This window comes from Amphibalanus amphitrite, unplaced genomic scaffold (assembly GCF_019059575.1).
Source record: "Amphibalanus amphitrite isolate SeventyFive unplaced genomic scaffold, NRLGWU_Aamphi_draft 001217F_arrow, whole genome shotgun sequence".
NCBI lineage: Eukaryota > Metazoa > Arthropoda > Thecostraca > Balanomorpha > Balanidae > Amphibalanus > Amphibalanus amphitrite.
Genome location: NW_024882711.1, coordinates 132,464 through 146,721, shown reverse-complemented (window position 1 = coordinate 146,721; position 14,258 = coordinate 132,464). Strand labels below are relative to the sequence as shown.

The following is a 14,258-nucleotide window of genomic DNA, read 5'->3' as shown; positions in this document are numbered from 1 at the left end:
TTAAAAACGCCAGCCAGCGGGCCGCCAGGAAGGCGGTTGTGGCGTCAGGCGCCGGTCCGCGCCTCTGGGAAATATGGCTGCGGTTAGCCGCCGATCTGATAGCGGTGTGAACACGGCGCCTGCCGACAGCATGGGGCCGTGTTCACTGCTCAGGACCTGTCCCTGCCCTTCCTCGGCTCAGAGGGACCGGACCGACACTCCAGGCCGGCGCTTCTTAGGGCCTGTCTCCTAACCCTCCCTCGGCTCAGAGGGACCGGACCGACACTCCGGGCCGGCGCTCGGACCTGTGGACGGCGTCGTCTCCCCTCGGCCGGCGCTGCGCGGAGCGCACCTACCGCACAGGGTGGGAGGGGTGACACGGTGCGCGCCAAGCACACCGCCTCGGCTCCATCGCTTAAATCTGAGGTTAGAGCTGCGGCTGGGTCCGCGGTCTGGCGGGTTCCGAGCCAGGTGCGGCCTCAGAGGAGCGTTTAGCCCCGGTCAGGTGACTGGTTTGAAAGGTGAGACCACAATGACGTCACCCGCCACCTCCTGACGTCACTGCCACCCTGTCGTTAGTCGCGGCGGGCCGTGGGCGGTCCTATTAGCAGCTCTGCCGTGAACCCCGCTGCCGGGGGACGGCGGGCCCACATCCTGTTCCCAGGGCGCCCCCGGACCCCGGCGCCCCTCTCACGGTCACGGTGTACTTCGTGTCCGTGATGTGGCCCACCCCCTGCCTACGGCGAGAGACGGGCACCCGGGCGTCCCTCACGACTAATTCATGGGCCGGTCGACTGTGAGGTGAGGAGAGAAAAGGAGAGAAGAGACAGATAGAGACAGAGAGAGGGGTAAGAGAGAAGAGAGAGAGAGAGAGAGAGAGAGAGAGAGAGAGAGAGAGAGAGAGAGAGAGAGAGAGAGAGAGAGAGAGAGAAACAGAGACAGAGATAGAGAAAGAGAGAGAGAGAGAGAGGGGGGGGGGGGGGGAGAAAAAATGTTAAGCATCACAGGCCCGAGACCCACGTCTAAGTGCCGGGGTGCCAGCTCGCGGCACAGTGCACACCATGGGGACTAAGCACCGAGGGTGTCAGCTCGCGGCACACCGGGGGACCGCGGCTTGCTGCCGCTCGAGCTGCGCCGACAGCGGAGCACGCTCCGCCCAGGCGTCATAATACAGCTGAGCTGTTCCTGCGGCCGGCCCTCGTGTCGCTGATACCTTTATAAGTCGTCTCATGGACACGGGAGGCGGCGGCGGCCCGGATGAACTGCTCTCACGGACACCCGTCCGGCTCCCGGGCTCCCCGGGCGCCTCCCTTCAGGGGGAGCCGGGGAGGGGACATCTCACGGGCTTCACGGATGTATCCCTTCAGGGGAGTCAGGGGAGGGGGGAGGGGACATCCCCCGGGCTCCCTGGACGTCTCCCTGCAGGGGCAGCCGGGGGAGGGGACATCTCCCGGGCTCCCCGGAACCCTCCCTTCAGGGGGAGCCGGGGGAGGGGATATCTCACGGTCTCTCAGACTGCCCAGGGTCAGGCAGGAATGCAGAGAGGCGGCGAAACACGGATGGATCAGAGCACACCCGGCTCAGCTCAGCACAGCTCGGCACCCCGACAGACGCGGACGGCCGACACCTGATGTCCCTCTCCCCCTGCCCAGTGAAGGCGACCCGCCACCTGCGGCTGACCCTGAGTTGACCTCCAATGCCAGACACGCCGACCACACGGCCACACCTTAGATGGCGACGTTATCTAGACAAAAGTGAAAATCTCAGCTCATTTCGGCAAGTAGACGCTCAAAGCTTCCGCTACAGCAGCATTTTTGTCGTGGCTGAATCATGTGATCATCCTCTTACTGTGTTTGTGGGACCCTGAATCGTGTCCCCAAAACTAATCTTAACGCGGAAAGAGACGCTACATGACACTGTCAGCCAACCGAGAGAAGCATGCACGCTACAAGGTCCTACCATGCGCACCAGGCGTACTAACCCGATCAGGCACTTGACATTCAAACAAATAGCTCCTAGCAACTGCGAGCTCTTCATTGAAATTGCAGATGCAGTCATTCACGAGCTGTCGTCATCGGTCCCGCAAATATTAATGGTGGAGCGCATTGGGAATACGGGAAAGGGGTTGAGCCGGAATTACTGGACCATGCGTGAAACCTCTACTCTCGTGACCTAGTGGAGCATATACAGGGTGTCCAGAAAAAAACGGATACTATTATTTTTTTGCTGTAATTCCGAAAATAAACACCTTACATTTTAAAATGGCACATGCTTGTATTCGCCAAAATACGGCAAAACAGACAGCAGGTGCCACATGGCATGTAAACTCTTTGGTTAGTTGCGGCAGCTCCTCAAAGCAGATACTCAATGTGAGCGGCCTTACGGCGGATCAGCTCCAGCACTAGCACAGTCTGCAGGTGACTGATGGTCATGTTGACCATCTCGGAGGGCAGGCAGACAACTTTCCAACGACGCATTACAGTGCTCATGAGTTTTGCCAAATCTTGCACTATAAGCACATGAATTTGGAACAAAATCGGCACGTGCGTTAATGAATGCGACTATTTCCGTAGTATCTCTTTTTTCTGGACACCCTGTATATCGACAGATCACTGGCACATTATCGTCGTTGATGGCTACAAATCGACCGTGCCCCTACAAGAAGAAGGGACGGGTACTCGTCAGCCGAACCGCCACGACTCAGTGCTGCTGCCACCGTCACTCAGCGCACCCTGACTGCGACAGGAGGTGCACAGTGATGCAAATGGGGTCCACGAGTGGCCATAAATACCCAAAAGTCAAGTTTACCAAATCGAGTTAATTGCGATATGGCCGAGTAGACAAATGTTTGGGGCATCTGAAATCACATGGTTTTCATGTTTTTGTCAAAACCGGCCTCGTGTATAATCGTCAGAAGTCGTGACATTTTCTAGGTCGTAAAATGACGGTCAGACGCTCGCAAGTTCAAACGCCGCTGGTTTGCGTTCATTTCGTACAAATTGAAAAAAAAATTATGCATGGGAATGATCCCCAAAGCCTTCTGCTTCTAATGCCGCGTCACAAAAAGCCGTATCTCATTCGCTTTGGCGGTAATCTGACTATTTATCATCATGTTGCAATCGCAGTTTTTTACTAAGAAAAAAAAAATGCTTTCGTTTCACCTACAGCACCTAACACAGTGCGTGCCCGTTAGTCCACCATACCATAGCCTTCCCTAATCATTTCTGAGTCGCATCGTGAAAGAGTTAAGGCACTAGCACAGGGCTGACCGGCGCTACAGAGGTTTTTGTCTAGGCGGTCGGGTGCCGCAGTGGGCGCGCAGTGGGCGGGTGAGTGCCGCCGCGCGGCGTCCGGGCGGCGCGGCGGCGCGGCCGCCCGGGCTGCCCGCTGCGCCGCGGCACCCGACCGTGCCGGACGAAAACTTCTGTAGGGCCGGTCAGCCCTGTGCTAGCGCCTTAATTCTTTCACGATGCGACTCAGAAATGATTAGGGAATGCTATGATATGGTGCACTAACGGGCACACACTGTGTCAAGTGCTGTAGATGAATTGAAAGCAAATATTTTTGGTAAAAAACTGCGGTTGCAACATGATTACAAATAGTTAGCTCACCGCCAAACCAAAATAGATACGGCTTTTTATGACGTGGCATTAGAAGTAGCAGGTTTCAGGGATCATTTTCATGTATAATTTTTGCAGTTTGTATGACATGAACGCACGCAAGTGGCACTTGAATTTCAAGCACCTGACAGTCTTTTTACGACATCGAAAATGTCTCGACTTCTGACAATCCTACACGAGGCCGGTTTTGACAAAAAACATTAAAATCACACTTTTTCAGACACCCCAAACATTTGCCTGACTGACCATATTACGATTTATTCGATTAAGTGAACTTGAATTTGGGGCCTTTTTCGTATTTATGGCCATTCGTGAACCCCATTTGCATCACTGCGAGGTGACTGATCCGTCCAGTCAGGGCAGTGCTCACTGCACAGATTCCCTCCCATTTCAGCCGCGGCTCTCAGACGGAGCCCATAGTTCAGCGGACAGGTCCGGTGAGGTGATGGATGGCGCTCGTATCCAGCTCGAGGTCGGCTCACACGCCCGGTAGTCGCCACCGGCCGCCGGCACTTCAACACGCGCGCATCGGACACCGCACGGCTGCCAGAGGCGGCGGCAGAGGTCAGCCGAGGCGCGGCGGGCGCTGCTGTAAGCGGTTCCGTGCCGTCAGAGTCGGAGAGCCTGACCGACCCCAGCGGTGGTTACCCGCGGGGAGCCCCTCCGGCGGTATGTAGTTACTCGCGTTTGGTCCACCCCCCGGCACGTGACCCAGTACATGGCACGTGGCTGTCCGGATGGCACACCTCTCCACATTGGAGAGGAATGCGAGACCCAGCGAGGGACACTCAGCCGAATGGTGCGACTGGACATGAGGTCTGGACGCGGTACATTTCAGAGCAGTTATAGAATCTCAAATAAGACGGGCGATGAGGTAAACGTGGCGCTACGGATTCCAGCGTCGGAACGAACATGAATGACCTGATTAGAAGGGAGCCTGAGGACTCAAGCTGGCCGTCACAGAATTTCAATAGCTGTGGTCAATTGTTTCGATTTTCATACGTACGAACAAAATCTGGCCCTTATATGTAATAGATCCCGCTCTTGGGTAAGTACTCATTGGTAATTTCCTTACAAAGCAGTAATGATGTAATTAATCACTTCATCACCCTACTTGGCTTTTGCAGCAGGTTTGACTTGAAAAACAGCAAAACGTTGGCAGAGATGCACTCTCCAAGCGGCGTGTCACCCTCAGACTGGCAGCGGTCTGCCCGTCAGTCAACCATTCATCACTCTGCACCCGGCGGACTCCTGTGATATAAGTCCGTACCGTGTCAGTCCCCGGTCCCGGCCGGGCGGCCCGCCGTCCTGAGGTCAGACCGCCGCCGTCCTGAGGTCACGCCGCGCGGGCCGGCTCAAGGCCCCCCTGTCAGCGCTGATCAATGCTCAGTGACCCGACCCGGAGTCGGATCGTGACTGCACGCCGCCCCCGACACGGCGCTGACCTAACCTCGCCGGGTCACGGCACCAAACGTGACCTGCACACGGCCGACACGGGAACCGTGCTCACCGGGCACCTCCAATCACCTTTTTCGTGTCGACGCTATTAGTCTACAGCAAATAGAGACATGTAAAACTGAAAACGCCAAATCGACGCTCCATCCAACACAAGAGCTGCCCTGGCGAAGCTTACTACAGCTCAGCATTGATAACTCGTCTGATTTTTTTTTTATCTCTCATCAGATAGAAGATTCGAACAAAGTTCAGGACTCTCCTGCAGACTAATCATTAATCAAGCTCACGGCCAAGCCGTTGTATAGTCCGGCAATCGGCACGTCCGCCGCTCGGAGCAGCACCCTGCCCGCCGGGGAAGGCCGAGGGGAGGAGAGGAGGAGCGGACGGGATACACAGCCGATCACGGGGGACCTGGCGGGGTGGGGCCGGGTCGTACGGTGGCCCGCGGGGGCACGGACAGCGGTCCAGTGACGCCGCCCGTTCCACTGCAGGAGCCTCGTCAGGAGAGGATGGCGAGCACCTCCCCACAGTCGCATACCAGCTGATTCCAGAATCCAATCACGGCCCTAAGCTGCGGATGAGCAGTCGCCCCGAGCCCGTGCTAGCACAGCCAAGGTCATCTCGTAATGGGTAGGAGTTCCGAGAGGGAGACAGTGGAGTGTGGAGGAGCGCGGCTAAGCTGGTTATGTGGCCCTCTTAGCGCAGTGTTAGCGGTGGCGCCCGCCGTCCAAGCGGCGTCGCGGCCGACCTGTCCGCAGAGCTATCAGTCCATCAGGTGACCAGTCTCCTAACGACCGAGAATCCGCTGACATATCATCCCCGGGATCAGATCGGAGGTCCGACCGACCGGTCCGGCGCATCCTCACACTTTCTCGGGGCCCTACTGCCGGTGACGAAACAGGCCGGGCCGGGACGGAGAGCAGATCGGACGGGTCGGTACCCGCCGGACGCCGGCCCGAGCACCTTCACCGGCGAACGGGAGACGCTGTGAACCGGGGGAGAGCGGATGGAGATATAGTGAACGGTTAGCAGCATCGAGCACGTTCGTCGCCGGCGAAAGCGCTGCCCGGCAGTCAGCCGGCGGCCAGCGACCTTCTCTTGGTCACTGACCAAGGAGCGATCACGTCACCAGACCACGCTGACCGCTTATCAGGGCCCCGTTCACGTGCAGGGCGAGCCTACCGGTCCGGGTAGGCCTCGAGTTTGCAGCATTTCTGTTGTCTCTAAACGGACATCGCATTGTCAGTAAACAATGAACATATACTGAGTGATATTGGATGATGACTAGAGGTGGCAAAATGTGGACCCGAGGACCCGGTCCAAAGAACCAGTCTGGACCCATATGGGTCCAGACCGTTTCCTGGAAAATTTCTGACGGGTCCAACCGGGTAGTACCATAAACTATACATCTTGCACACCACACATTTTTGCAAAATATGAAGTGAATGAAGCGAATGTTTCTTTGCACACAGTAGCTCATAAGCATTCCGTGGGAAATAGGCTGTTTTACATGATGCAACTAATGATACCTGCAAGCAGTTTGTAAAATTGACTTTTGGGGAACGGGTCCAACTGGTTCCGATTCCAACTAAGACCGGGTCCGACTGGTTCCAGAAATGTCCAGCCGGGTCTGGTTCGAGTCTGGTTCCCAAATTTTTTATCTTTTGCCACCTCTAATGATGACCACCCCAACCAGTAGTGAAGTGCAAGGGAACACATCTCTACCATTAGTGTGCATTTTCACGAATGTTGTGCTGAAACACACCGCATAAAATCCGAAAGCCATCCACCGCACTCCTCCCGCCTGAGCCCGAGCACACACACCCGGCGCGCACCGGGTCCGGTCGGTAGGACCGAGCTATCCGTGATTCACGGTGACGGCGGCTCTCACGGGCCGCTCGTGAGCCATCAGAGGCGGCCGGGTCACAGAGGGGACCGCACGGGAAGGGGAGCGGGCAGACGGCGCGGCGGCACGACCCCGGGGCAGCAGTTCCGGCGGCCGTGACTCCAGTGTGAATCACAGTCCGGTCGGAAACCAGGAGGTCACAGGTGTTGATACAGCGCTTTGGCGCCACTCCATGATAACCAGCAGGTTGGAGCAGCAACATCGACATCGAATGCCCGCTCACCCGTTATCACTCAAACTTATTTCCTGAGTTGCAGCCGCCGCGGCCGCTGTGTACCTCACGCCAGTCATCGGGTATTCGTCGACAGACCACAATGCCACCAGCAGCCAATTTCCGACAGTTGCCGTCCTCGGGCTCAGAAACCGGTGACGAGCCTCCCAGTGCTGAGCGAACTGACCACGAACTGCACCGGGGGAGTGTCCTCAGCGACAAACCACTACATGACGTAAGCTCCGTCAATCAGTCAGCGGCCGACGGGGGCCGAATACTGCAGACCATCCAGGTAATACCGCGCGGCAGCGTCTGTAGCTCCCATGCACCCAGCACTGCAGACGATCCAGGTAATACCGCGGGGGAGCGTCTGAAGATCCAGGGCGCCCAGCACTGCACACAACCCAGGGAATACCGCGCGGGAGCGTCTGTAGCTCTGACGAGCTGCTGTGAGATCCTCCCACCCCGGTAAGTACGTTACATGAACAAACCAGCCAGATGGAAAGCGCCGAACGCCTAAAAATGACGGCCCCACTGCGGATCGGCGCCGTATCCAGTCGATTTCAGCCCAACCTCCACCGGTTGCCGATAATACTGGGCCGACTGGGAGCAGCACTGCCTTTGTTTGGTCCGGTTCGACACAGCGGCGCTGCACCGGCCGGCTGCCGTGACCATTTCTGGAACTGGGAGGAAGCATGGCACAACCCATATCTCACAGCCAGAAATTCAGTAACCAGGAATAACCGTGTTGAGTAGATCCGGCCCGAAATAAACAAGCAAACTTCCTCAGCCTGGAACAGAAATGGAGCTGATGAGACCCAAGTGCACTTCTAATTCCACATGGACATTTTCTTACCATCTAGCTCCGGAGGCCGTCTGCTGTGCAGGGCCCAGTTGTGACCTCACCTCACCCCAGGGCCCAGCTGCGGCCTCACCCGCGAGAGTACGAGTCCGCGGCAGTTACACAAACATTGGGGATACGAAGCCAGCCGGTTTCCGTCCACGCACCGGCAATATCAGCTAACGGCACCTTCCGCGCTGCCGGCGGCACTTGACCGACCCGCCGGTAGCCGCAGGGGCGGAGAGCGAGCCCCTCCCCCAGAGCACACAGACAACACCCTAACTCGGCACATCATATCAAACACAATTCCTACAGTACCACCGTGACAGCGCAAAACCACCTCAAAATGGAAAGACAGGTCAGCAATAGAAGAATGGTGACAAGGCACGATAGGTCCAAGACACGAAAAGCTGTCTTGTGACGTAGTGACACTAATATTCTGAAGACAATGCCCGAGACTGACATCATCGTGTCACGTTAAGAATATAATCTTACGGTCTTAATATTTACGAAAAGGCTTAAATGAAGTGGGAAAACGTTAAATATTTTGACACCGGCTTTGACAGCGATTTATGTGCTAAGATGACAATGGATATCACTTAATAATGCTGATCCCAAGGGCATTTGAATTAGGAATAAAAGACCGTGAGCACAGATGAACGTCAACCAAAAAGTTGAGATAGGATGCCGATAGTAATAAGTGCATACCAAAACTGAGTTCAATCTGACGTATCTCCCATGGGAGTCACATCAATCCCGTGAGCGGCACTCATGAGAACAGGCTCAGGCAATTACTCGCCCTTCAACAGCTCGATACTCCTGCTGGGAGCTGACAGACAATCTGAGCGTGCGGATCGGAAAAATAGCACATCCTGTGAGAGAACTCAAATCATTCCGCTGCCCTTATACGCGTCCCCCGTCATCCACCCACGTCAGAGGCAGAAGCGGATCGCTATCAGCCTGATGGGGGAAGGGAGAGGTCCATTAGACGCGCCCCCACCGACTTCGTGGCACAGCATCCTTGATTCGCACAATGGGCTTAGCTTAACGCGCCTCAAGAGGACAATGTTGGGGAAACTGAAACAATCGCATGGTAAAAGCACTGCATCCCTAACAAATCCAAAAGGCATGTGCGGACTGCGTGTCACAGAAGCTGTGCCCACGTTATGATCGGCGCCTTCCATTATTTCCAGGGCGAGGAGTGCGCCGCAGACCTGCTGACCCCATTTCTGGGTGCCGCGGGGGAGGGGGAGGGGGCGGGGGCGGGGGCGGGGTCGAGGCCGCGGGCGCAGCAGCAGCAGCCGTCTGCGGACGCCAGGGGCGGCGGCACGCACCCACCGGCCAACAAAGGGGCATTGGGAGCCGGCGGGCGGTCCGGCGGGACGCGCTGTCGGCGGGGGCGGGGGCGGGGGCGGTACGGGGAGCTTCTCTGCACCTGTGGCGTCTGAGCGGTCAGCTGGGGTCTGCTGAGGGTGGGAGATCAATGACGCCCAGCGCTGCACAACACAGGGCAGCATACAAACCGTAAATGTGCTTCCAATCACGGATACTAATCATGGTCCACAACAGCGCCCACTGCACTAGTGGCTACCGGGTATATTTAACTCTGAAGGCCTTAATCGAATGGTTTATGGTCGGAAATATCGACAGGGAAGCGTGAGCATGCACCGTTCCCTCCTTTTACAGGTACCTGAGGCAGGACAGGGGCTATTGTCGGACACCTTTGTCGCTTAACAATGGACATTGAACAATGACCGACTGCGTACGTCTGACGTGCTTACTAGAGAACGATATTCGAATAAGCAAACAGTCCCACTCTTGCCCATAAGCACTAACACGTTCGCCATCCACCTCTGTCTGCTGGACCAGCGGCGGCACCTCTGGATCAGCGGCGTCACCTCTCTGGATCAGCGGCGTCACCTCTGGATCAGCGGCGTCACCTCTGGATCAGCAGCGGCACCTCTGGATCAGCGGCGGCACCTCTGATGGATCAGCGGCGTCACCTCTGAATCAGCCCTTCCCTCTCGATCAGCGGAGTCCCCTCTGATGGGATGCCCGACGGTAGTCACGGGCGGTAAATCATCTGTAAATCCGGCGTCCAGCAGATAGGGACCTATAAGCCGGTCTAGTCCATCACCGCATCACATCACCAGAAGACGGGGAGCTGCTGGCTACTAGATGGTGACTCATCACCTGTGCCCGCACCGCGAGTAGCTCTGTCGAACGGGCGGCGTTGACTGACCGACAAAAGCGCATGGCACGGAACACTTGGCTAAATGCCTTCACTGAAGCCATCTTAGTTTCCGTAAAACAAGTATGCACTTTGTGTCAATTAATTATCCGAGTCAAAGGCGTGCTTTGAACCAGTTACTATGTGGTTATCAAGCAATGGTGGTTCAAATGGAAGTGGCCGCATAGGTAAAAACGTTTAATTTTAAAACTTTAAGCGCGGCAGCAATCTACTGCAAAATATGTGAAGGAAGATAATGTTTACGCATACGAAACGCCAAAAAAGAAAAAAAAAAGAAATAACAAAAGAAAACAAAAACACAGAAAAACAAATAAGACTCGTATCAAAAGGTTTGCCTGAATAAAATATAAACTTTGAATATGCTTTTAGTTTTCGAAAGTGATATAAAAGCTTACACCTTAGAATTACGTTACAAAAGAAGCAAAACATCACTTATACCTCTAAAAATATCGAATATATGTATAGCGGAGCAAATAGTAACGCACCTGTTGGTACGCCCGTTGCGTGATAGTTCTGAGTAGTGTTTAAGCACTAAGACCACCGATTTTAGGAGTTTCAAATCTTGATGTAAAAAACAGCCTTATTGACTGTCGCAAGAAGTGATCCTTCGGAACTTTTATAGCTGATCAATCAGCAGCGCTGTCAAAGGGCGCCTCCGCGCTAAGTTTCCAGTTGGCGCGGTCCGGCCGGGCTGAGCTCTGCCGTGGTGTGGGGACGTCATGAGCAGTACGGACGGCGAGCGTAGCGACCTGGGTGTCTCCCACAGCCGGACGGTGGCAACATCAACACGTCAACGCAACTGTGTCGAGTCAACGCCAAACATGTGAAAAAAGCATTTCTAATGGCAATCGGCATCTGCTCAACCCAACGTGAAGAGATATGCTTCATCTCACAAAGGCAGTAAATCAAACATATTCGAAATTAAAAACTTCGATAATTTGTCCCGTTGCCCTTCACTATTCATTGCTGCTTAACGTGTCAACATCGAACCGGAGGGCCGCCACCTGCCAGGGGGACAGTCTAGCCGGCTGTTTGATAATCACTGATGTTAACGAGACAAATGCGTAGTCATACTTATACGGGCGATGGCAGCACCTTTTGTACCCACCGTCTCGATTTCAACTGAGCCGGCCTGTCCCTCCAGAAAACCGGACCCTGTCCCTCCCGACTACCCAGGACGCAGATCAGCCTGTCAGTCCCACCGAACTAACAGAGTCCTGTCCCTCCGGAATACCCAGAGCCTGTCATACCAGAGTCCAGTCCTACCCTACTGCACTACCCGGTGCGCAGCTATCAGCCTGTCAGTAAATACCAACGGTCAGTCAGCCGGCCCTGAACGACACGACACCTCAAAACACGGTCCCACCGACACCGACACCCACACACGGCAGCGCGCGCCGCTCGAGGAAAACACCTTCACGGCCAGCAGCGACGCGCCGCTCACTCACCAGTGACTACTACACTCACCAGTGACTACTCCACGCACCAGTGACAACTCAATCCCCCGCTGAGGCGCCGGAATGCGAGGGAAGGTGGGCGCAAGCGTGTCTCCGGCAAAACAAACATGTCAGATCCAAATTTGAAGTGTCATTCCGTGCCAGCGCCCCTCACCACCAGTTTGATACTGGCGTTTGCTTATCGCAATCCCATATTGCTGTTTTCACTTTCATATCTAGCATACGCCAAAAGCAATCAACCATGCACTGAAGCCTCACAAAACACTGAAATCGATGCGATTGGATAGTCAGACTGTTGGGTGGCGCATTGTGAAAACTTGCGTAGCCTTGAAGAGGTATGCGATGGAAAGAAATGCAAAATGCTGGCACTAATAATTTTAAAGCAATTGTTGCCAATATGGGCATTGTCTACCAATGAAGCAGGAATTAGCCTAACCAATAAAACCAAACGCTGCTACGGTGTCCACCGCTCACAGAAGACCCAGCCAACGCCATGTGCGTTGTCGATCCACACAGCTGACTCCCCTCCCCAGCCGGCCGGCCACTGAGCTAACTTTCCTCCCCAGCTGCTCACTCCAAGCTAACTCCACTCCCAGCCGGCCACTGAGAGCAAACTCTATTCTCCCGGCCGGCCAGCCGATGCGAGCTAACGGGTGGTCAGTATGAAACTGGACAAAGTTTGAATTATTACTGTGTCGAAAGTTTTCAAGCGAAAGCGACGAAAATCGCGTTACTGTGCCATTATTTTGTTGTAATCACGCTCGCCTTAATGGATCTGCGACACTGGACCTCTGTCAGCCGCCAAGCGCACGCGCGCTGGCAGCCCCGCCATTGTCTTTCGCGGCACCTCCGGGTCGATTTGACAGATGGCCTGCTAGATTCTCTGCTTCAATTGTGCGTCTCAGTTGACCTGCCACCTTCCCTTACACACTTTCTGTTTGATAAGCCCCCACAGATCCTCAATGGGCTAAATCTGAGGGGTAAGTGGCGGGTTCATGTCACGTGCTATTTCGGGCACCCCAGCCTCCTCAAGCAGGGGCGGATCCAGGAAAACTCCAAGGGGAGGGTCATGAATCGAAGTGGTGCCCCTACCTATACCCAAAATTAAAAACTCAACGGATTTCGTCCACTTCATTTTGGTGGTGCCCCCATTTTCAGTTTTTTTATTTTTATTTTTTATTTTTAGTCAGTATCTTAACTCTTAGCCACAACCACATTTACCAATTGTAAGCAAGTATATATGAATGTGCTATGTGCATAGGTGCTATGTGTATATATGTTGTGGACGCTGAGTAGTGAGTACTTACCAGGAACGTTATCAGGTAAGCAAATCGTTGTCAGTCCGACGAACTTGACCCTGGCGTCTAAAGGGTCTGTCCTTGACACTTCAGGCTTGTCAGGGGCACCAAAGTCCTTCCAGGGACACCACAAACCTTTCAGGGGCACCTACGGCCTTGTAGGGGCGCCACAGGCCCGCCAGGGGCACCACAGGCCTGCCAGGAAGTAGGGGCACCACAGGTCTAGCAAGTATACACGACAGGCCTGTTAGGGGCACAACGGACCTGTTGGGCCCATGAGCACCCCTAGGGGCAGGGGCACCACAGTCCTTCCAGGGGCACCGCAGGCCTGTGAGGGGCACCAGCGGCCTAGCAGGGGCACCAGTCAACACAGGCCTGCCAGGGGCACCACAGACCTGCAAGGGGCACCAGAGGTCTGCCAGGAGCACCACCGACCTCGCAGGGGTAACTTGGGCCTGTCAGGTGCCAGGGGCACCACGGGCCTGTCGAGAGGCACTTCAGGCTTTTCAGGGGCACCATAGTCCTCTCCGGGCGCAGGGGTAGCAGGGGCACCAGAGGCCTGCCAGGGGCACTACAGGCCTAGCAAGGGCACCACTGGTCTATCAGGGGCACCACGAGCCTGTCATAGCCAGGCATCTCAGGCTTGTCAAGGCCCAGGGGCACCACAGGTCTGTGAGGGGCACCAGCGACCTAGCAGGGGCACCAGTCAACACAGGTCTGCCAGGGGCGCCACAGACCTGCCAGGGGCACCACAGACCTGCCAGGGGCACCAGAGGTCTGCCAGGGGCACCACCGGCCTCGCAGGGGCACCTTGGGCCTGTCAGGGGCACCACGGGCCTGCCGAGGGGCACTTCAGACTTTTCAGGGGCACCAGTCCTCTCCGGGCGCAGGGGTACCAGCGGCCTAGCAAGGGCACCAGAGGCCTGCCAGGGGCACCAGCGGCCTAGCAAGGGCACCAGAGGCCTGCCAGGGGCACCACAGGCCTAACAAGGGCACCACGGGCCTGTCAGGGGCACCTCAGGCTTGTCAGGGCCCAGGGACACCACAGTCCTTCCAAGGGCACCGCAAGCCTGTCAGGGGCACCAGAGGCCTGCCAGGGGCACCACAGGCCTAGCAAGGGCACCACTGGCCTGTCAGGGGCACCTCAGGCTTGTCAGGGCCCAGGGGCACCACAGTCCTTCCAGGGGCATTACAAGCCTGTCAGGGGCACCAGAGGCCTAGCAAGGGCACCACAGGCCTG

At 55.9% G+C, this 14,258-nt stretch overlaps 1 protein-coding gene across 1 annotated transcript in view; it reads right to left on the bottom strand.

Moving 5' to 3' along the window:
• LOC122371227 (RING finger protein 17-like) overlaps nt 1–14,258 on the bottom strand; it is a 42,509-nt gene that overhangs the window by 23,841 nt on the left and 4,410 nt on the right. The window contains exon 3 of the mRNA XM_043347380.1: nt 5,898–6,039. Coding sequence (XP_043203315.1) covers nt 5,898–6,039 — 142 coding nt within the window. The remainder of the gene's footprint in view (nt 1–5,897; nt 6,040–14,258) is intronic.